Source organism: Ammospiza caudacuta, chromosome 1 (genome assembly GCF_027887145.1).
Source record: "Ammospiza caudacuta isolate bAmmCau1 chromosome 1, bAmmCau1.pri, whole genome shotgun sequence".
NCBI lineage: Eukaryota > Metazoa > Chordata > Aves > Passeriformes > Passerellidae > Ammospiza > Ammospiza caudacuta.
In genome coordinates, this window is record NC_080593.1 from 54,620,103 (window position 1) to 54,643,708 (window position 23,606).

The following is a 23,606-nucleotide window of genomic DNA, read 5'->3' on the forward strand; positions in this document are numbered from 1 at the left end:
AGACTTGGCAATGTGTCCTTGCAGCCCCAAAGGCCAAGTGTATCCTGAGCTGTAGCAGAAGATTTCAGGGGAAGTGTATGTCTCCCCCTACTCTGCCCTCACCAAGCCCACACGGAGCGCTGCCTCCAGCTCTGTAGTCTTCAGCACAAGAAAGATAGGGACCTCACAGGTCCAGAGGAGGCCAAAAAGATGATCAGAGGGCTGGAGCATCTCTCCCATGAAGGCAGGCTGAAAGAGTTGGGGCTGCTCAGTCTGGAAAAGAGAATGCTCTGGGAAGAATTTACAGCAGCCTCCCAGTACATAAAGGGAGCCTAAACACTGGATAGGGACTGTTTTACAAGAGCATGTAGGACAAGGGATCCATGACAGGACAAGAGGTAATGGCTTCAAACTAGGGAGGGGAGGTTTAGATGAGATGTTAGGAAGAAACTTTTTACCATGGGGGTGGTGAGAACAGGTCACCCAGGGGAGCTGTGGATGCCCCATCCCAGAAAGTGCTCAAGGCCAGGCTGGATGGGTCCTTGAGAAACCTGGTCTAGTGAGAGCGGTCTCTGCCATGCCAGGGGGTTGGAACTAGATCTTTGAGGTCTCCTCCAAGCCAGATCATTCTATGACTTTGTACAGTTTTGCAAACTTTATTCAGAAGCTGCATCTGTTCAGAAGTATGTTGCATGGTCATTTTATTAGCATGACTTATTTAAGGAGACAATCTAAGGAGAAAATGACTGAGGAAAAGATAGACTGATGTGAATCTGCACAGGCTTCTTTAGCCTCTGTGCAGCTGCCTCTTTCTTAATCACATACATGTATATCTATATATATACAGTATCCACATAATTTATAAACACATAGACACAGATATTTTAAAAAATACATATAACTTATTTTCTACCAATGCCAATAACCCCAGCTATTTATATGCACTATACCACATACATGCAATCCACTTCCAGTCTACACACTGAAAAACTGGAATCATGAATACAAGGAATACAATTTGCAGACTTCTTTTGAAAGTAATGCTAGTCCATCTCATTCTTTGGACTAATGACAATATGATTCTTGAACCTCATACAGGATGAATTTAAGGCTGCCTGTGTCTTTCAAATTAGAAGTAGTACTAATTCATGCAAAGCTTGCAAATTTTCTTTTCTGCATTGTATTTCCTAATGACAAGTCAAAAAGATGGCACAACAAATTGCTACTTTGAGAAAACGAATCAGTGATACTGGAAATAGGCACCTAGCAAGCTGTACTCCCGTGTCACCATTTACTGTAAGGAATTGTAATATCCAGGTTAAATTTTGTTCTTATATCATTCAACATATTGGATAGGTTATTTGGAGCATTGAGTCCAACATTCTGCCTGATTTTCTCAGTGTTTTGTTTTTTTTTTTTTTAGAAAAGAATGTTTGTATATTAACATCAAACTACACAGGAATTTATTTGTTATCACTGTAGGAATTATGTGGTGAAATTTTTCTATTTTTCTTAAGAAAATACTATTACATTCTTGTAGTAGGAGCATGTGTACTGTCATAAAAAAGAATGTCTATTTTATCAAACATTCTGAATAACACAACATTTTCTCATTAGAAAATTCTAAATATATGTAATTTTCAAATTAAAGACTAAAAATTATGTTGAGTGCTGAATTTTTCCTTTTAAGCAATCTGCTTAGGATTTAACTTCCTTTTATAAACAAGAATTAAATCAGGCATCACGAGCCTTAGAGGTCATAGTTCTCTGAGCTGAGCAAAGCAGCTGTTGGTGTTAATTAGATTTGCAGGTCCTAAGTATTTCTGAAAACCAGCTAGTGAGATTCTTATGTAAATTTTTATTATTTAAAATTATTTGATGGATGTCTAATATCAAATATTTTAGCAATATTTTTATTTGTTATGACAACAGATCCACGATATGTTATGACAGGACAGCCAATACTATCATATTTGTTATGGAAAAAACAGACAAAATTTCTAATAATATTTGATGATCATTAAAAGAATTTGCAACTAACTGTTTTTTAGCATTTTACTGCTTTCCTCCCAAGCTACAAACAGCTTTTCTGATTGCTGTGCAGATCCTTTTAGGGTGTGTACAAGCAATCACGTTTCTGTATATGGGGTTTTGTGTTTTTTTTGGTAAATCCTTTTGATAACCAAAAGTAATAGTATTCATTTTCTCAGAAATTAAATGCATAGCAACTAGGCCAGAAGTGTGAATTTCTAGAATTAATTACAATGAAAACATTTTTGTAAATATTCATTCATCCCTACTTTCTTTTCATGCAAGCTGCAATTTTCATAGTTGCCTACAAAATTATCATTTGGCTTCTCTGAAGACTTCAATATCAACTAAGGATCAAACATCTCAGAGACAAGAAATCCCTGCTCTGAAATAAAATTTCTCAACCTTTTCAAGCTTTGTATTTGGGCTGCAGCTGCTAACCCAAACATCAATTTGTATCTTTAGACTACAAAGTGGATTTAGATTCCTTTAGAACAAGGATTGTCTCTTTTGAGAAATAACATTATTTCCTACTACGTCTCTCTCAGAGCATAAAGAGTGGACTTGCTTCCAGCCACATCAGAATCTAACAAACTGGACACACAGCACAAGAAAATGTAGGCATCCCTACACTTTGTACTATGTGCCACACTGAGCCATTCAAGGGCAGCTTGGGAAACAAACTCCCATTTCTCAGCATGCCTAACTGGGCCCAGCACAATGTGTGCCAGTGTGATTAGCTTGCCTCCATGCTATGGTGATGTTATCAGCTTGTTTGGAACTACCTTTGCCACCTGGTGCTGCATTGCACTGTACTGGCCCACTGCAGAGATGCTGTGGAGAGGTGAGGAGCCAGAATAAGGCAGGGTTTAGTAACTGCTCTATCATCCTGTGGCTTTTAAACAAGAGCTGCTATTGAGATACAGCCCTGCACAGATATGAATAAGATAATATCTTCCACTGCCAAACAGTTCTCTCTGAAATAGTGTGGGTTTAATTTTTCAAATTGTAATCTTACTCTTGTTTTTAAAGGGATGTGGCACACTACTGGCAATGCCTGTGGATGAGCAGGACTATTTCTGGTATTATACTTTTATTTCTTTCCCTTGATTGCTCCTTTAAACTTGTTTTTGCATCAACAATTAAGAAGATGGCACTGACTTCAGCAGGTGGTCACCACTCTCACCTATTTATTTGTGATACCATTCCCAAAAAGTTATTTCACTAGAAGTATTATGGTCTTGCAAATGTGTGCCAAATGAGGCTACCTCAAAGACTTTTTAATTTTCATTGATTTTTTTTCATTGTTTATGAATCTGTGATGAGAATGAAATTTTCTGAGGAAACAAAAAGTAAATTTTGGGAACCTTGCTTTGAAAACTTAATGGTATTTTATTCTGTCCTTGAGTTGTCTGTTTAGAATACCAATGGATGTTTTCTCGGGTACTCCATGAGAAACTGGATTGAAATCACTAACCATCAAATAATCTTCAGATGCAATCTTTAGGACCAGAGTTCTTTAATTAGACTATAGGTCAAAGAATTTCTAGGCCATCAATATATTCTCAAAGAAACCTCACATCTGATTATCAGATTACCTACACTATATAAAATATTTATCAGAGATCACCAGATTTTTGCCTGTAATTCTTAAAGGTGAAATTAATTGTCCATGTTGATTCATTCAATCATTTCAGATTTAGCCAAAATTCATTGCAAGAAGGTTAATATATATTGTAACCAATCAGTAGCAGTGATACCCAGCATTGTTGTTAGACAATCACATTTTTCCAAATGCTACTACAAATCCTGAGCTTGCTGCACAGATGCCATGACTGTGGATGACATGGTAGCTGTCTCTCAATCCATAATTTCAACACAGCACCTGTACAAGATGACATCTGTCTAAATAAAAAGTCATGCCCTACTGAGGTGATGCTTCTACAATTTTAGACCATCTAGACTTTAGCTAAATAAAATACAAACTGTTGGTCTTACTAATTAAGAGTTGTAACTTTTACTGTGATAGTGTATGAAAGCTCAGGGCAAGGGTGAGATGAGTAACTGTGAAGTGGTAACAAATGTACCCCTGAAACACTTTCCAGTTTTGCAGGACATGCATTTCTTCTACAAGTGACTTTTCTGCCTACTGAGAGCAAGGCACAATGCTTAGCAGAACATGATTATGATGGAACAAACCATCCTGGATTATCTCACTAGTATAGTGGATATCACTGTGGAAACCAATATTCCAACCTATGAAGTGGAATTTTGCTATAAAGTACCACAATTTTGTGGGAGTTGAAGACAAGGAGAAAAAATTCTATTTTCCATTTCAATGAAAGAAGTCCTAGATAGATTGCATGTAAATTCTTGAACGGAAAATGGTCATGACTCCAAGTTTCTAGATCTGAATGTCTAGGAATAAAAATCCTTTCTGAGATCAAATATAACTTCCTTTTGTCATGCATTCATAACAGAGTTGATTGCCCTTTTTAGTACCAATGAAAATTTGCCAATCAAATATAAGCCAGGCCTTAGTCCTTCTTACCTTGAAAAATTTATTCTGCAAATTTTTCAAGGTAAGAAGAACTGGTTCAGCACACTGCTCTGTCAACCAGTTTACCTTTGAAAAGTTTGTTAAATTCCAGGTCTCCATTCATTCACGTGTAATATGTTCGTATAAATACTATTTACTTCCTACCAGTATTCCTACAAGTTTTAAGTAATTTTTGTTAGGCTACCTAAGAGGTGGAAATACTAGATATGAAAAAGGTAGGGTATTTTTATGTTGAAGATAAAAAACCACTCATCTTGAAATGATTCTCAAATTTAGAGAAGACGTAGCAAGAGACTGTGTTTATGAATCTGTGAGGAGAACATGCAGCTTCATTACCAGTTTCATTCAGGCCTGGTCCATAGGTCTACTTAAGGCAGAGTTAAATAACTATGATTTTCTTATTAAAAGAAGCAGTGGGCTGGAGGTAATCCCATCTTCAGCTCCTACATTGCTATTCTGTGGAAGCAACAGGTTCCTGATACAGACAGGCAAATTGAAATTTGTTTATGTATTTTTACATTAATTCAAACTACTTTATATTTCCCTTTTGCTGTCAGCAGAGCCCATATCCCTGAGGCCTGTTCTGTGGAAGGCAGATCACAATTTTCTATTCCTGCATGTGTTCTCTGTTCTCTAAAAATATTTCCTTTTCAACCATCATCTGCAGGGCACCAAAGGTGAGGGGCTTCTTTACTTTTATGACTCTAGAGAAAGGGAATGGTAAGGACAGAAAATTAGTTATTTCTAGAATCCCTTCTCCATCTGTGTAGCTGTCACATGTCTTATACTTACATTTTCAGTTATTTTGGGCGGGCCATTGTTTCTTTTGGTATGTTAGAATAAGACCTTAGCACAGTGTTCCAGTGTGATTATGTATTCCATTCATCGTTATGGGGGGTAGACAAAAAAGTAGCAACAATCCTATTTGTTGTCAAAGAATTAAATTGTTATATTACACAAATAGTCTCACATTTCCTTAGGTAAGGTGACTGAAGACTGTGATGCACTCTATCAAGACTTTCAAGTGGAATGCTACTGCTGCACTTTCTGATAATTTTTACTGGATTACAGGTTCCTGAGAGAAGAACAAAGGGGGTGCTACTTTAACTTCCTCAGTACTGAAATGCTTCCTTTACATAAGGAAAATGCCATTTTAATGCCATTTTAAACATGGCATAAAATGTTGAAAATCGTAGCCAAAAGCTGGGGAAAAAATGCAGTGATAGTGTAGAACTGAGTCTTTTACAATTTATTTTAAATTTTTGTGTTTACAATTTATTTTAAATTTTTCCCTAGAGCTATTGTTTCCCACATTACTCTTGCAGCTGTGGCTGCTGGGGAGTCAGTGGACCTCAATGACTTGCACAGAATAAAGAGATCCTTAGCAAGTTCAGAAGACATCATTCACAGTTACAGCTGCACAGGATCATTCCGAGCAATTACTCAGCTTGGCTTTGCCAAGCAATGCTTAAAGCCACAGAATCATACTGGTTGGGAAAGACCTTTCAGATCATCAAATCCAGCCATAAACCTAACACTGTTAAGTCCACCAGCCAAATTCAACCTCTCTCTTCTGATATGTAATGCTTTAATGTGGAAAAGATTGAAATGAAACAAGAAGGTTCCTCATGGAGTGATGTACTATACTCAGTGCTTTAAAGAACCAGATAATCTAACCATGGATGTGTTTAGCATATGAAAGTGTAAGGATCATCAGATGTTGCTTCCCTCATTCAGAATTTACCTTAATTTAAGTAGTCTCCCTGTTAAAAATCCGAAGAGAAAGATATTAAATAGAATTAAAAGCGGTGGAATCTTCCAAGAGGAGAACAAAGTAGATGTGAAGAAGAGAAAAAAGCAACAGCAAAATGAAACTTAGTTTTAAACACTGTCAAAATGCATACTCTAGTTACAAATGTTCTTGTAATATATTTTTTAAAAAAGTAACTCAGTCTCAGTAATGTGAAACTTCTGAAACAACTTGTTGTTTAACCTTGGAGCAATAGTGGAGAAGATTTCCTGGCATATGGGAATTACAGCAGAAGAATGAAGAGATAAGTAAAGAGACAATGCCATACTACAATTAAAAAATGGAATCATTTAATTGCCGGTAATCACAGATTTTTAAATTTACAGGTCAAGGAATTGTGCTCATTTCTGAGACAGAATTGAGCATATTAACTGCCCTTGAAATATCAGTATTTGTGGGTCCCATCCAACTCAGCAAATTCTCTGATTCTGTGATGATAGTAGAGTTGGTGCATCTACTAACTTCTCATTCTTCCCTCATATCCCCCTCCCTGCTATCAATTCACAAAAAATCCAATACAAAGCAAAGCAAACCAAATCAAAATATCAAAAAAAACAACAAAACCCCCCAAAAAACCACCCCACATCAAAAAACCCAAACCCAACTAAACAAATCCCATCTTCCCCCACCAAACAAAACAAAAAAACCCAAACCCCAAGTTCATTTCTCGGATTCAAAAGAAAGTTTATCCAGGCTGAATGTGCACAAGATTTGTCAACCAGGCTGCTTCACTCAGAAATGAAAATGTAAAGATGTGTAAACAACAAATAACCTCAAAAAAGGAATTAGCATCTCAAAAAAAATGTTATCAAATATGCATTTGTTTATCACAGTCAAGTTTTATGATTCAAACCTTATTCATATATATTTTATGAAGAGAATATCCATTGTGGTGGCAAAATTAAATGCATTTTGAAACTTGTATGTGACATTTATCTATCTGCTCTATCAGAAAAAAGTTGTCATATTCATTCAGATATATATTACTTTTTCAATTTCCTGTCAGTAATGTTTTTTTAATGTTCTTTAGGGGTAGACCACAGGATTTCTTATTTCTCACAACAAAGACCATAATGCTTTAGAATTATGTTGATGAGTTTATACCTAAAAAAGCTGCACCACCTTTTTTTTTAAGAGATGAACAGTTCATTCTTATCCCAGATAACCATGGTTTTTGGGTTGTTGGGGTTTATTTTTTGTTTGTTTTCAATTTTTTTTAAAAGATACAGTCAGGTATCTTAAAAAGAGAGTGGTCTGGCCTTTTTTTCTTTTTCTAAAGAAGTTCATAATACAAAACACAAACTTACGGTGCAATTTTATGATGATTCAGGTTTTACGGTGAGCCACAAGAGATAATAAAGGAAAAAAAAAGCTCAAGTATTGAAACTCCTTATCACATATCTTCCCTTCCAAGGGGATGATTTTGATAGAAAGTTCATATAAACCCAGTGCTTTGAATAAAGTGTTCAGTAGCAGGCAAGACCTAAAGGTCATAGAGAAGAAACAGAAACCAATTAAGAGGGTTAATTGACAACATGCTACAGCTGTAGTGCAAAACAGTGGCTGGAGAGGCAGACACTTCTTTCTCTGAGCTGCTATTAAAGTGGCGCTGTAGCAAAAAACCTATATTGTATCCCATAGGCTCAGTGCAAGTCCTGTGGAAGAGGTTGAAGTGCGGTGGGTCAAGTCCTGGGTAGATAGGACACTTGTTTCTTATGGGGTTTCTTTGGTAGTAAAGACCCCATCTGTAATATAGAATAATGCACGCTCTTCGATGGTAACAAATCAGGAGAATTCCATGAAAACCATTCAAGTTGCATCTCTAAACAAATGGTACATTTGAATTCAAGTTAGAAGATATGCCTGCCCTTCTAAACACACATAATATCTAGGAGTAAAACAAGTATTTTGGTAAAACTGGCAATAATTATGTGTAGTTTAGATTACTTTAGGACAGAAATTCTTAGATGATAGGACTCTTTTACGGTATTTGTGACATCTAATAGCTGGAGCCGTGCTGGAAATACATTCATGTTGGTCTGTGCTCTGAAGATTTCATGTATCCCTTTTCTGTACTAACCAAAACAGCAGGGCAAATGGCCAGAGAAATGTAAAAAGAAATCTGTAAAGAGGAGAGACATCTTCCCCACTTCTAGAGATTCAAAGGGTTTTTTTTTAAACTAGGAGAACCTCAGAGATGTAATGTCTTCATTTATGCACAACTGATTTTTAAATAACATCATCCTGCAGATGGAATACTTGATCTTACTTGAAAGAAAAGATACTCAACAGAAAGATCCTCCCCTTCACATTGCAAACCATCACTTAGCTGAAGTATCTGCAAAGTTAAGTATGCCTTAAATAATTCAGAGAAATACCATTACCTTGGTCCCTATTTATCTGGGAAACACAAAGAAGCAGGCAAGCAAAACAGGAAAAAAAAAAAAAATTCCCCCAGAGTAATTAAAAAAATAACTCAGGTCAGCCAGTACTAAGTTCTGCATGTCCACCCTCAGCTGCTCCCAGGATCTGAGTTAAAACTACTGTGACTGTGATGGTGAGCTTAAGGATAACATTACCTAAAGGACTTAAGTATCATTAAAAGTAACTGCTGTGTGATATTTTAAGCAGGGAATTGATATAATATTCAACACCTAGCATTAGAAATCCAGTTGCAGACTCTCATTCATGACTCTCTCTATTCAGTGTAGAGAGTGAAAAATCCCTGCAAGATAATTCATTGATGCTTAAAACACCTTCCTTATATTGGTCCTATGTTTTATTTTTTGAGAGTGTCTATTTGTTTCAATGATGACAGAAAACACTAAACAACTAGCTTAGATTGTTGACTAGCCTAAGTTGCCTTTCATGAGGTTAAAATTAGGGAAAAGGAATTCAAATCAGGAGTCTAAACAGAGTGCTCTGTGAAGAAATCAATTCTAAAATTGACCTACAGTCTCTAGGTCATTTGGAAAACAAGTTGCCTTTTTACTGACCATCTCAATCTCAGCTGTAGCTAAAATGAAGGTAACATAATTAAAAAAAAAATCCCTAAAATTAAAATAAAATCATTGACACTTTTTCTGGGAATAAGACTCAACTTTATTTTTTTCTTTTGTGAGCTACTATTAAAATAAGAAAAGGTTTTGAGAAGACCTAACTGGTTGAAAAGATGTTCAACACATGCACAAAATGAAATATGCTTGACCATCCTTGTCTATTACAAATATAAACACAGAGATAGAGATGATTCACTTAAATTCCTTCAACTTGACTGGTAATATCTTGACACATTTCACTGGGGAGGGTATAACTTACACCACTCTTAAAAAGTAAGTTTAAAAAAAAAGACACAGCAATGACCGTGGACTGAAGATTTATTAGAAAGATTCCCTAACCATCTCTTGGAAGTAAAATTTCCATTCTGTGCAAACTCAGTGAGAAATTGCTTTCTTGACATGGTACTCATTTATCTCCCCTCACTCTGTGTTCTTTGAGGTCTCCTTTTGCATCATTTGTTTGGTAGTATGAGGCCGATCTAAACATTTTTACATTTGTGCTCTTGCCAGAGACCACAGTGATTTAGTGAATCAGGAATGCATCATTCATGTTTGTTCCCTCTTTTCACTGCATATGATTTTAAGGAGAAATAAAAGGCAAGGGTAAGCTTGCTGCATTAAGTGCTCCTTAGGAGGGGCCCTTTCCATTGATGGATCAGGCTAGGAGATTTTGAGCTAGACTTAGTAATATTTAACAGATACATTTTTATTTGTATTCAGAAAAGAAGTCTTTTGTTGTAGCATATTTACTTGTGATATTTTTTTCTCATCATACAGGGTGTTTCTCATCATACATCATTGTTGGTTAAGGACTTCCATGTTAGCAGAGCTCTAAGTGTCCATCATTGTATATACAGAAGCATGAACCTATTTGAATAGACAAATGCTTCTGTATATTACTAACAGTATTTTTAGGTCAGTAGTCTAATATTAATATTTTAAATAGTTACCCTGAGAAACGGGCAAAAAGTTTGTCAAGATTTGTTTTATACTCATTTCCAAAACCTCCCTTATACTCTTACAAAAACGTAGTTTGTGATTGCAATTTCAGAACATATTCAATCATCTCTTAGACTTCACAGATGAGCATCAGGGTGTCCTATGTCTTCCTGTATCTGGTGAACAGAGAATAAGTTAGTCTCTTTGGACCCTTGTGAGCAAAAAATAAAGTTCAAAACTTATTCAAAATTATTTTTCTAAGCAGTCATTCAATATTTAATCTTAGTCTCTGGGCAGATTTTTGTCTTGGCTGTTGTAGCAAAAATTCTCAGATGTGGTAGAGAAGAATGTGGTGCTTTTTTGCTAATATCAGTTCCATATTAATTTTATTCAAAGGTGACAACATAATGATTTATTTAACCTCTCTGTGCATTGTTTCTTAAACTTTCTGCTTTACCTAAGGAGTGTGTTTCAACAATGAACATAAACAACAACTGCTTTCAAATTCATGGATCTACTTGACATCAAAGATAGGTGACTGTACCTGAAAAATAGGTGCAACTGCTGGGACATTTTGGTACATCAGAGAAATGAGACACATTCTCATGGGTACAAACAGACCAACCAAGAGAGCAACATATAGATTTAAACATACCAAATGCTGCACTGTAGTTGATAATATTAATTTTAAGAGATTGTAAATACAAAACCCATACATCAGTATCTGTACAATTAAAATTAAGAGATATATAGTGCAGGTCCCAGAAGATGTACTTTAAATACCTAAAAATGGAAGCCACCTCCCAGCACTTTGGAGGGGTGTCTGGAGGGGATATTCATCAACATGACAAACATCATGGAACATGCAGACCATGCCATCCTGCGGGGGTATGCTGGGAAATATTTTCCCTGCAATTCTATTAAAAAGCCTCCATTTTCTAGAACTCATAATTCAGAGATCACTCTGATCTCTTGTGAGAACTATCAATAGTACCTGTCTACATAATACCTGCCTGTAGTGAAAGGGTAGAATGTTAACATTCAGTATCTTTTAACTCTCACTTTGCTGTCATTCAAGAGTATTTACATTTTTTTGTGGCAAATCAAACCCCTAGAAAAATACAGGCCTAGTTTTGCTCCTCATATATTAATATGGGGGTTAAATTAATAGAATGCAGACAATTATGGCCTCTGTACAGTCATAATTACACACATCTAAAATTACACTTGAGACAGATCTGAGCTAAAAAAAGGCAGCACATCGTCTTCCATGGCAGGAGGAGAAGGTTTAGTTTATTTTCATTTGTCACCAGAATAAAGAGTCAAATGACCCCAAAGACAGAAGCATGACTCACGAGGTAATTAAAATATTTATAATCTCATTTCCCTATGGGTACTTGGATCTCTTCTGAGGAGATGAGCATAAATTTCCATGTAAGCATACATACATGTGTTCACATAAGTGGGAAGCAATTCAGTTGAAAAGAATGTTGATATCTGCTCTATTTGAAATGTTTTAGGATTTTCTCAGAATATGGCAATAAGACACAGAGGGAAGAACATTTTTTTGGATCAACCACAGAATACTTAGAGTAGTATTGTGCCATGTCTGAAATGGGACTAAAGACCTATGTTTAACTAACTGAATCCCAGATACACAGTGAGACAAAGAAATTGTCAGGACAAGAAAATGGTAGAGGAAGTAGAACAGAAACTAGAAAGCTGAATACCTTGGCGTGTCTGAGGATGTGTCTCTGACATTGTCACCAGACACCTGTTTGCCTGTACTCTTTATGCTTCCTTATGGAAGAAACCAGGAGAGCAAAACCAGACAAATGAGAACAAGTTAAGGCTAATAAGAAGAATTGAGAAGGAAAGAAGAAGGAAATTTTAGCATGCCAAGCGGTGCTGATTCCCCCTCAAAGCCAGTACACTGCATGAGTCTGATACCATGCTTTTTTCTTTGAGTCTGTCTATTTGTGCTATCAAATAAGACATAGCTAAATGAACAGCCCTCAAAGAAGGGAGTGGATTAGGCCTCTGGAGATGATGACTAACAAGTTAAAATTAAACTTCTTTTCAGTTGGGCTGCAGTGACCTATTTATACAATTTCTTTCTTGATAGCTAGCTAGCTTTTTTTAACATTGCAAGGTGTACCTGGCCTCTCTCATCTCTCTCTAAACTGTCTCCCTGATGTCCTGATCACTCTCTGATCTATCTCTCTATCTGCTGGGTGAATGCTAATATGACATATCCAACCTCTAAAACAAACCATTTATTTTGAAACTTGGCTATGTCAGAGCATTTGATGCGTCAAACATGAAAATGAATGTATATTTGGATATTGGGTACATCACGTCTTGATATTAAATTATCTCCTGAAAAGAGGATTGATTTTTAAACTGGCAGGATATATGTATTGCTTCCTTGAATCTCTAGCTAGACATGGGGGGAGTCTAGCTAGATTCTCTATGAAGCAGAAAAAGAGTTGCTCAAGGGCTATGAGTGTTTTCTTTATATTAATAAATCCTTCTTTGCACTTAAGGATTCTGTCATTCTCGTCCATTATTATGTGACAATAATACATTAGTCTTCTATGAGAGATACTTATCCTAGAGATAATATTTAATTAATGTGCAAAGAAGGAAGTTTAAGTGAAAAATGTACTTTTAAAGTCATATATATTTAATACATTGGCATAGATATTTCAAAGTCCCTTTTTTTTCCCCTTTTGATATCTGGGCCATTTGCATGTACACACACTAAAGCCTACCACTGTCAGCATCTGAAAAAAATGACAAACTGAGATATACTTTGGGAAAAATAGATTGATTTTTTTTCTGCTTGAACTTCCCTGTAACTGCTCACAGATCAACCCATAGAAGATGGCATACACACAATTCTTTGCAATAATCTGGATGCAGATCAGAAGACAGAGAATACTTCCTCTTACAGGACAATTCCAGCTCATTGTGCTGTTTGGAAGCTTGTGGACCTGCATGCAGAAGTTTTGGGTCTCCCTCTGGCTGGTTATTACTATGAATGCTGCATGAATAAATTTCAGTGGATGGACTCCTCATCCTTCCAGATTTCAAACAAATACTGATTGCACAGCAAATATGGGAGTGCCAAATCTTTCCTCACCTGTATCTCTAAGACATACAGATCCAGCTGTCAAGACTGAAGCTCAATAAGAAATACAATGGCCTTCATTTATGCGTGAAGACTTGTAACTTTTAAGAAATTCCAAACCTCACCAAAAGAGCAGGAGTGCTCTATCAGTGAATCTAGGACCAAAAATATTTAGCATTTTGCATTAACTGCACTTTTGACAGAGTGATCTGCCTTCTTCTTCCCTTTGCCCAAAAAATCACTTTTGATTTAGTTTATTCTGATTTCCAATGTCAACTCAGCAGATTGTAAAATTCTGACACAAGGATAAAGCATATATAATATATAGGATAAGTTAGATAAAATCTAAATAAGACTAAGCACCATGTTACACAAAGAACTATGATCTGAGTTTTTTTCAGAAATGATGAGGCACATTTAGAAAGATAACTCAGACTCTCAGATTTGGTCCACTATTGCCTCTGTTCACCTACAGTCTCTCTATAATCCACCCTGCACAGTGCTCCCTCATAAGAAGTTCAGAATTAACAATAGTCTTAGACTTCACTCCAATATAAGTTTCATACAGGAGGATTTCCATCATCTCTGTTCAGACAATGATGTGGCCTCAATTTTTTCTCAACTTTGTCAACTCCTGAACTGATGCAATATTCCCAAGCACTTCTACTGTTTGGGAAACATCAGTAACATAGAAAGCTCTTTTCTTGGTACCACCTACATGAATCAGCTTTGTCCACTGCTTTGCTTACATCATGTTAAAGAGTTTTCAATGTACTTAGCAAAACTCAAGTCTTTGCCTTCAAGTTCTTCTGTGGTCTCCTTTCCAGGAATCTAAATGGCTAGCTAAAGCTCGTGGATGAAATCCATAATTACCAAATGCAGTCTTTCAGGATAACAAGAGTCAAACCTTCTCTGTGCACAGCAAAGTTTCCTCGAAGGGGAAGGTCAAAGACTTAGAATGGATTTCAACAGCAGTTGAGAAACATTGCTGTGTTTATTGTCTTTGGCTTCACCACATTCTGCTCCAAAAGCTAATACATTTTTGGTTGTCTTCCTTGCTCTGATGGAAATATAAGCAATATGCATCTCTAAGAAATCCTTTCATAAAGATTTTAAAATCCAAACAAAACCAAAACTTTAAAAGTAAAACAAACAAACAAAAAATCCTAACAAAACCAGACAAAGCCAAATGCCCTTACCAAACATGCAATGTGCTGTTCTACAAGTTTCTGCTGAGAGGAAGACCAATTTGTGACTATCACTAGTCATGTTTCTTAATGCTTTACTGGAAGGTGATAAGATATGATGATAAGGAGAGCAGTGTAAGAACCTCTGCAGAGCAGAAAGATTTCATTGACTGTGATGTATGTCACTGGTGATAACAACGAAAATTTTTCATGCTTATAACCACCTCATGATGCTAAGATGAACAGATTATAGGAATGGTAGGTTCTTTTTTTATAGGTTAGCTTTCATGAAAATAGTATTAGGGTTGAACTAGTAGTAAGTTTGGTTTTCTCCTCCATGCAGAAGTAATTAAGAAGGCAATGACAAAAGGACAGTTATGTCCAGTACTTCTGACTTGAAATAATTAATATAGAATAGTAACATTTCCAAAAAGTGCCTAAATGCTGCAGGCTTTTAAGGGTCTCTTCAAAGCATATTTACTCCACATAATACAGCGTGTTAGCAAGACCCCAGAGCTAATAACTAATGAACTAGATCCTGTGTCACCTTGTTGAGAAGCAGAATTAATTAGTCCAGCCACAACAACACACTACCGAGATTTTTGGCTTCTTCAATCTGTGCTAGTACAGCACTGAGACACGCACATATAAATGAACTGTCTCTGGCAATTTGCTTGCAATGCTCTGTTGCAGTGCATAGACATGCCTTCAAGCACTCAGCCTCGTAACTCTGATTGAAGGAAACTCAGGCTTTTACAGGTATGAAAGTTGCTTTTGAAAATAAGACTTGGGCACCTCTGAAAAGATCTATGTCCAAGACACAGTACCTTAGGCAGAAATCCAGGCAAGAGGCTACAGTCTCAAGTCTGAAATTTAGTAGCAAAAGTAAGATTTCTTGCAAGTTAGGTAAAAGAAATTTCAGTGGCTCTTCTGGATAGATGTGGATAATTTCCAAGCCTGATAGAAGTTTCATTAAACAATTATCCTTTCCAGTTTTCAGTGATCACTGCCTAAAATAGATAAAAAAGGCTAGTCAGCTCTTTGTTTAAGTTAGACTCATTCTGCCTTAGTCCATTTCTGCTTCATGAAACTACCAATTTGCATGACCTGAGAGCTTGGTCCATGCATTTTTACATTTATGCCACTGTGGATACAACTGACATTAGAGAAATAGTACAGCAAAATAAAGACACAGTCAGCAAAAATATGTTAAAAGAATTATTTGTCTTTTGATTCATATTCACATGGGAGGTAATTAAACAAACACCCTCCTCCATGTATAGCTGAGGGGAGGGAAACCACTGGGAAAAAAAAATCTTCCCTTACAACTGACCTTTTCTCTTTTCACTTTTCTTCCTGCAAATGGCAAAACTTGCACGTATTCCTGCATGTATTCAGCACAGGGAAACTTTGAGGGGGAAAATTGAGTCAGACTCCACCCAGCAGAAATTCAATACATTAATGCGAAGGTCTGTCAAAACAGATTCTCCTGGTAAAGGGTTTTCCAAAGAATGTTCTTAAATGCTAGTATTATGAAACTGTTACAATTCCTCTAGCAATGCCTTCAAAATATGTCTCTTTTAATGTCTCAGGCTTCTAATGAAATATCCTTAATATATGCCATTCTCAGATTTCTATAGGCCTTAGCCCTAGGAAGATATTGTTAGCAGTCACTACTTAAACAATTATTGTTAAGCATTTCGTGAGCTTTTAGATGTTGTGAGGGCTAAAATATTAGTGGTTACCATGTATTAAAGCTGCATAGCTGAAAAAGAAAGTGAGAACAAGAAAAAGAAAAGAAGGTTAAGAGAAAAGGCTAATGGACATTGAACCCCTGAAGAACAGTATGAATTGCGCATGTTCAGGAAGACTCTAAAATTCTTACACATTACAGGACTTTGAGCCTCCTGGAACTTCTGGAAGAATGAAAAAACAGAAACAACAAAAAAAAAATCCAACAACAATCAACATCCTCCTGTTAAGTATAGGAGGAGTTACAATTTGTTGTCCCAGTGGTAGCTCCCAATTTTCTTGGCTAGTGTTGAAAAGAAAACTGTGTAGCATCTCTACACATTTCTTGGAGATGACTGCTAATTGCTCTGAACTTTGAAGTGTGGATATTGAAAAGTTCTTACACGTGTGGTTCTAGAGAACTGAAAGTCATACAAGTGACTTTGTGTATACATGTTCATTTGCTCATCATAGCATACTCTAACAGAAGGAAAACAGAGGAAAAATTGGAGTTGAACAAGACCAACAGAATAAAAACTGCAAAAACCCCCCAAAAACCAAACAAAAACCCCTCCCAACAGCAAGAAAAAACCCATCCAATGTATTAGATCCTTTGGTTTTATCTATGCACAAAATCATACTATTGTCACTTAATATCTACTACAGGGATTCAACAGAAATTGTTTAATTCCCTGTAAAGTCATACATTTCAGTATTGGAATATCTTATTGCTGTTTAGCTGAAACAAAACTGAAACAAAAAGTTAATAACTAACTAACTAACTAACTAACTAACTAACTAACTAACTAATTCTAATTCCAGCTTTCCACTATTTTTTTCTCACATGTTTAACTAAACTGCATTAAAACATGCCTTAGATTTTAAAAGAGTATTTTCTCATGGAATGGGGATAGCCCCAACTGATCATCATCAGAATAGAAAGAAAATGCTACAAACACCTTTTTCCACACCATTTTATAATTACCTCACTCCCCAAAAGAAGGTAATGGCCTTGTCTATGGGAACAAAGAGGTTCTAGTACTGTGGCCTATTGAATATTTTCCAGATTGTGGTTTTGGCCACTTAAGCTAAGACGAGACAGCTGCACTGCTTAGAATCATGAACTTAGTTTGCAAATAACTGTTCTCACTTCAGAAAAAAAGTAGTTACAGAAAACAGTGGAAATAAGAGTACCTACATGTAGACATGTAATAGTTGCAAAGACAGAAATTTCCTTTACCATAAAAGATACTTCAGCACTTTCCAAGCCAGTCCACAATGAGCACAGCGTTATTTTTTAAAATCCTATCCCTGTTGTTATTGCACATGACATATTACATTGTATTGTACAGTGTGTGGTGATGAGAAATTCCCTGCTTATTTAATTGTGATCCTTCAATGAATTTGAAAGGGACCACTTTATTTCCATTTCTTTAATTTACTAGTTCTTTAGCTGATGATTTTATTAACTCTTGTATTTGAGAACTGATGCTTAAAAAAAAAGGGGGAAGAAAAAAAGGCCCTTGGCAGTATTGTGAAGGCCTGGAACTGAATAATGCACTTTAATAATGAGGAATAGAGCTATGGCTTTTGTTGATGGCTGTGACCGGCTCTGTGACCTGATTATGTCGCAGAGTGTCAGCAGCTGAGACACTACAAAAGGGAGCGCATCCCATCAAATCTATCTCCATTGTAATCACTCGCACTGCTGAGAGCCTTGTTAGGAGCAGGGAATCCATCAGGCCTCATTAGCACCGTTTACCATCAAGAAGCTCAAAGAGCAAATGTGTACCCTCTCATCAGAATAATGAGAACCAAAGTACTCCTATTATCTAATTGGATCAACAATGCCTCTCTCTCTATTTATTTTCCTGAGCTACTTGTGGACTACAACACTCAAAAATTAGTTATTTTTTTGTTAAGTACCAGGGTGGACGTGTGCTTAAGATTTTTCCTATACAGAAGGTTTTCATATCTAAAGAGCAAGGCATGGGCTCAATGAAGTGTGGGTTACTTCAGGGGCATTCTTAGATTATAATGAAACAATCCCAATTAATTCCCTGTTCAGTTAAAGGGTGGACAATACAATTACACCATATATACTTAGATTTTCCTTTTAATCTCCCAAGAAACAGACTATTGCCCTCTTTATCCACAAGGCAGTTCATCATGCCAAGTCTCATCATGTTACTCTTTTCTTTTATGGTAAAATGTTATCTTGCAACTGCTGAATTTAGTGGTATTTTTCTCCTGTTAGACAACTCCCATCTTTTCAAAAGAGAAACTAAACTTACTCAGTACCCACAGTTAAAATGTATTTGATCCTGCTGAAGTCAAGAGGCATATATGAATGCAGCTGATGATAATTAAGAAACCATATTCATCAACCTCGCTTTCATATTTCTGTGTCTCATTTCCTTACAAATATTATGACAACTGCCAAAGCACACATTTTGCATACTTAGTAAATATAGCAAAACCAACACAAAAGTCCTGATTTTTTATTTCATTTGCAAAACCAGCATAAAAAAAGAGATATATTGGGTTAAACCTCTGAAGAATCCAAGGGCAGCAATGGCACTAGGGTCCTACTGTAAGGCAGGCTGAAGCTGAATAGGTAGACAGTTTCTCTTTGAAATCTACTGACAGGATGCAATCTGGCAAACCTGCTACCCTGGCCTTTAAATTTAAGATATGAAAACCCAGTGCTGCAAACACTTCCTGGAAAGTGCTGAGGGCAAACAGAATGCAAGCAGTGTTACATGGGCCAATAGCTCTTCATAATATGACTCTGAAAATGAAAATTTGATTTAGAGTCCTCTACGTGTACTATATCAAATTAATCAGGTGATCTAATCATATTGTTTCAATGGATTAGATCTCTTGGTTTGGTCTTGGGAAACTCTGGTGTTACAGTTTATATTGCCATCCAAAGCAAAAGATGAAAAATAAATAAACATGCCATAACTTTGAATTCAAGAATTCATTTAATAAAAATATGTTATATAAACTATTGTTAATATATATGATTTTTTACTGTAATTGTAAGAACTCCTAGACTATTGGGAATTAAGGCCATGCCATATGTCATTTAAAGGATCATTTCCCTTAAATTTGGCATAGGATCTTGGATTTGACCTAGAGCTTAATGTCTCCAGGGATTACTGATCACCATATATTTAGCTAGACAGATGGACATTTACAAGCCCTGAATTTCTGTAACAGAAACAGCGTGTAATTACAAAGATTGCACATATCAACATTCCAGTTACTCATTCAGCTTTATATTTTCAGGAGTGAGTTTTGGGGATCATGCTTGTGATTCCTTGAAAGGGACAATTTTCAAAGGGTAGAATTCTTAACGTGTGGTGCAAATCTGGCTCTTTAGTGACTCCAAGCAGATTATTCAGAAATGGAGCGTTTCAAATTACTATTCCTTTATGCTCCTAATTTTGAAGAAACATCTTGTAGCTCTTGGTTAGGTGCTATAATGCTATCAATTTGAAGGGAATGTAATTTAATTTCTGGAATGTAGATTAATTGTACTGAATAGTCCTGTTTTAAGGCAGCCTGAGAAGTGGTCTCTAAGTAATATGAGTTTATGCTGAATATTATAAAACTGCATGCTATATTACACACTTACTATCAATATTTATCTATATTGTGGCAAGGTCTGCAGTACTGATTATAAACCAAAGGACATTTGCAAAAGCAAGTAATAAAAAGAAAACCCTTATTTAAAAGACCTAGGCAGATAGCTAGGTGCTGTAATTTTATTCTGACAATTGGGAGGATTATTCCTTTCCTTTCTCCTGCTCTGCAACCTGTGGGATTATTGGACTTTACATTATGTCTGGAATAAACAAACTCAGCCTGAGTGAAACTGTCATTCATTGATATCTTCTTAGTAATGGGGTATTTTTAAGGATACAATGAATGGTCAGACATAGATTGTTTTCTGTGGAGGATATGTAAAGGAAAAATTATAAAGAAATTAGTCTACATTCATAACTTCAGCTCTTATGATGAACACCTTTGGTGTCAAGTGCTTCATATGTAAGTGGTGACTGTGAACCATTTCTGGAGCACAGAGGAGATAGAAACAAGGAGGCTCTATGTTGGAGCTGATCTGACTATGAGTTATAGGTATTATAACCAACTTTTCTCCCAAACCAATACCCCATCCCTCCAGAAATCTTAATAGGCTTTTGAGAGCCTCCATTTAAAACTGGCTGCATAAAATGATCCTTTGATGAAAAGGGATTGAAACAAGGGTTAAAGTAGACATTGAAAGGTTATTGTAGAGGGCACATTGTTCATACAATCCTCCTTTAATATGTGTGGTGTGCACCTGCGATAAGATGATTCATTAGATAAGGCCTCACTTTGACAAGCTCCATCGTTCAACCCTCGGGGTAGTGATGGAACAATTCTGCACCCACCCAGTAAATATAACAAGGTCAGCATTTTTTTTCCCTGGGACTTGGATGGTGAGAGTGAAGCTCAGGAAGCATCTTTGTTTATGTGTCCTGTTTAAAAAAAAACAGGGGAGGTCCTATAAAGTGTTGAATTTTATTTTTTGATGGGCCAAAATAAAAACTCGCCCTTGTTCCAATTAACTAGCAGAAAATTGCCAGGAGAAGAGCTGCCCTTTCTTTTTTATCCTCCTCACTAGTAAACAGTAAGAGTAGAAACTAAATTTTAGATTCACATATCATCCCAGCTGCATCAATTCAATAAATTTTTTTCTGGGCCTAACATCCACAAAAACATTGTGGGTATCACTGTATGCCCAATTTGTAGAATTTAGAATAATGGCATTCAAATTACTCAGTTACCAGTTATATTGACAGATCCGTTGCAGAGAAACAAGGCATTGTGTCATTTTAGTCCTAACAAATGCAATAAAGAATGAAAGTGGTCACAATCTGAAAGCCACTTAAATATGGTGTATCAAAGGAATTATTTTTATATATATGAATTCAGATGCATACGTTTCTGCATCATACTAAGAGTGAAACTGAAATAGTTTTAACAAATAAACAGATTCATAATGTAGGTAATGCACAGTCTCTCTCTTAGACACACTAACTCTTAAACAGTGTTCAAGTTCCTGTTTGGAAAATTTTCTTTAAACCAAAATAATCTCCCCTATTTGCGTTTACAGGCTGGCACAGTAATTGCAAATTGCTTAACATAGTTAATAAACAAATGAGGAAGCCACTCAGATAACTCCATCCCTGATACTTCATTACAATTTATTTTCCTTTACTAGAAACATTTAATGCCTTTTAAGAAATGACATCATACAAAAATGCCACAGAAATGCAAAAAAGTGAAGCACCTTACCGCTTCAGTAAAGGTGTCTGTTATTAGGCGTGTGTAAGTGGAAGAAGACAGATGGTATCTTTGTTAAAAGTCATAGGGTTGCTGGACTTTTAAAATGGTAAAATAGTAGTGCATGGTATTGCGCTGCGATATTTTTAAAGGGATGATAAATAAAACAAACAAATAAAGGGCTGATAACTAAAACAAATCCTTAGCCTTTTCTAGCTTGAAAACACTCTTTAAGAGTGCCTATCTTCCCCCTATTTCTCAGACTTTCCATTTCTTACCTTGTCTCACAAATCAATATTTATTTATCTTCAACATGTGCACTTTTAAATTGCTGTCATACAGGCGGAACTGATTTTTGTCCCAAGATCAGCCTGCCATCAGAATTCACTGTTTGCTCCATCTTCTACTCACCTGTCCTTGTGCATTAGTGACGAGCTGGCCTGTGACCCCCTGAAGACTGGAGAGGGCGTTTCCAAAGGCCTGGGTGTTTGCTATGGAGCCCATGGCTGCTGCTGCTGCAGCTGCTGCTGCTTGACTTGCTAGTGGATTATTAACCAGCTGAAAAAAAAAGAAATAAAATTCATGATATTTTATTAAAGTATAAAAATATGATAAAACCCACGATAAACGTATAATACCAACTGGATAATATAAAAGTGATAGCACAATAACTTTTATGTTATTTTAATGTTTTTTACCCACTTAATTGTGTGCAAAGAATGTCTGCTCCATGAGCTCAAGTTTGAGAGGTTCTTACTTCTGGGGCTTTGAAAATGAGTTGTTTTAAAAAAGGAAGAGGAAATTCCATGTTGGTGTTGAAGAATAAAATTTTTTAACCCTATATTCTCTCTCCTATTTTTTTAAGTCAAGTTATGCTTGATGTGTGTGTTTAGGCTCAAGTTACTAATGCCACAGGTGTAGCGGCTTAGTACTGCTGTAAAGAGCAATCAGTGAAAGACTAGCACTTGACTGGGAATAGAATGTTTACTTGGGAATATTCAGAACAGAAACTATTTTACTGATGACCCCAAACCCAAGAAAAACCTGCAAATCCTTTTAATTTTTATTATTAAATAATTGGTCTCAATATCTAGATAAATCACATTAGAAGACTCAACCTTGTAAGTGAGGTCAGTAGATATCAACTAAAAATTCAGAATTCATTTGCAAAATGCGATACTAGAGCAACATGCTGCTTCTCAAATGTGAATGATTAGTTCTAGGACTCATACATTTTCAGGAAATAATTTGTATTGCCTGCTTTAGTCAATTCTACCTGAATGCACCATAGAAAGCATAGAGCATGGTCATGGCTTTCACCCTAAAGACTAGGGGAATCCCATGGAGGAGCAGTCCCATAAACTCCTGTGCTTATCAAGCACACAAAACGTGTGGTCCTCTGTCAGAATCAAAAGTTGTCTTGGACATGGCTTTTCCACTGGATTATTGGGAAGTTTCTATTTTCTTATCCTTTTCTGAGAAAGGACAAACACTGAACAAAGCACACAGGGATGACAGTAAAAAAACCAAAACCATTGGGAACCATCATCACTTGGACAGCTGTCTTGAGAACAATCAAACTGAGTTTAAGAGGCTGAAAATATGTTTTAGAGTGGCTTTGCCTCCTAAGAATCATTGCATTATAGCAATATATATTGCTATAATATGCAATATATATATAATATAAATATATATTGCAAAATATGCATTAGCAGGGTAGAGCAACCAGAAGTCTGAGGGACATAGCAGTCTAGGGACATTTTTTTCTTAGACTGAGATGAAAATGCTAGAGTTAACTCAGAAAAGATTTATTGGTAGCTGAAATTTGTAGGAGTTCTAA

General features: G+C 36.2%; 1 protein-coding gene across 3 annotated transcripts in view; it reads right to left on the reverse strand.

Moving 5' to 3' along the window:
• Positions 1 to 23,606, reverse strand: part of POU6F2 (POU class 6 homeobox 2) — a 323,386-nt gene that overhangs the window by 29,593 nt on the left and 270,187 nt on the right. For all 3 annotated transcript variants that reach the window (XM_058817082.1, XM_058817100.1, XM_058817090.1), the window contains exon 6: positions 22,178 to 22,324. In XM_058817082.1, the coding sequence (XP_058673065.1) occupies positions 22,178 to 22,324 (147 nt within the window). The remainder of the gene's footprint in view (positions 1 to 22,177; positions 22,325 to 23,606) is intronic.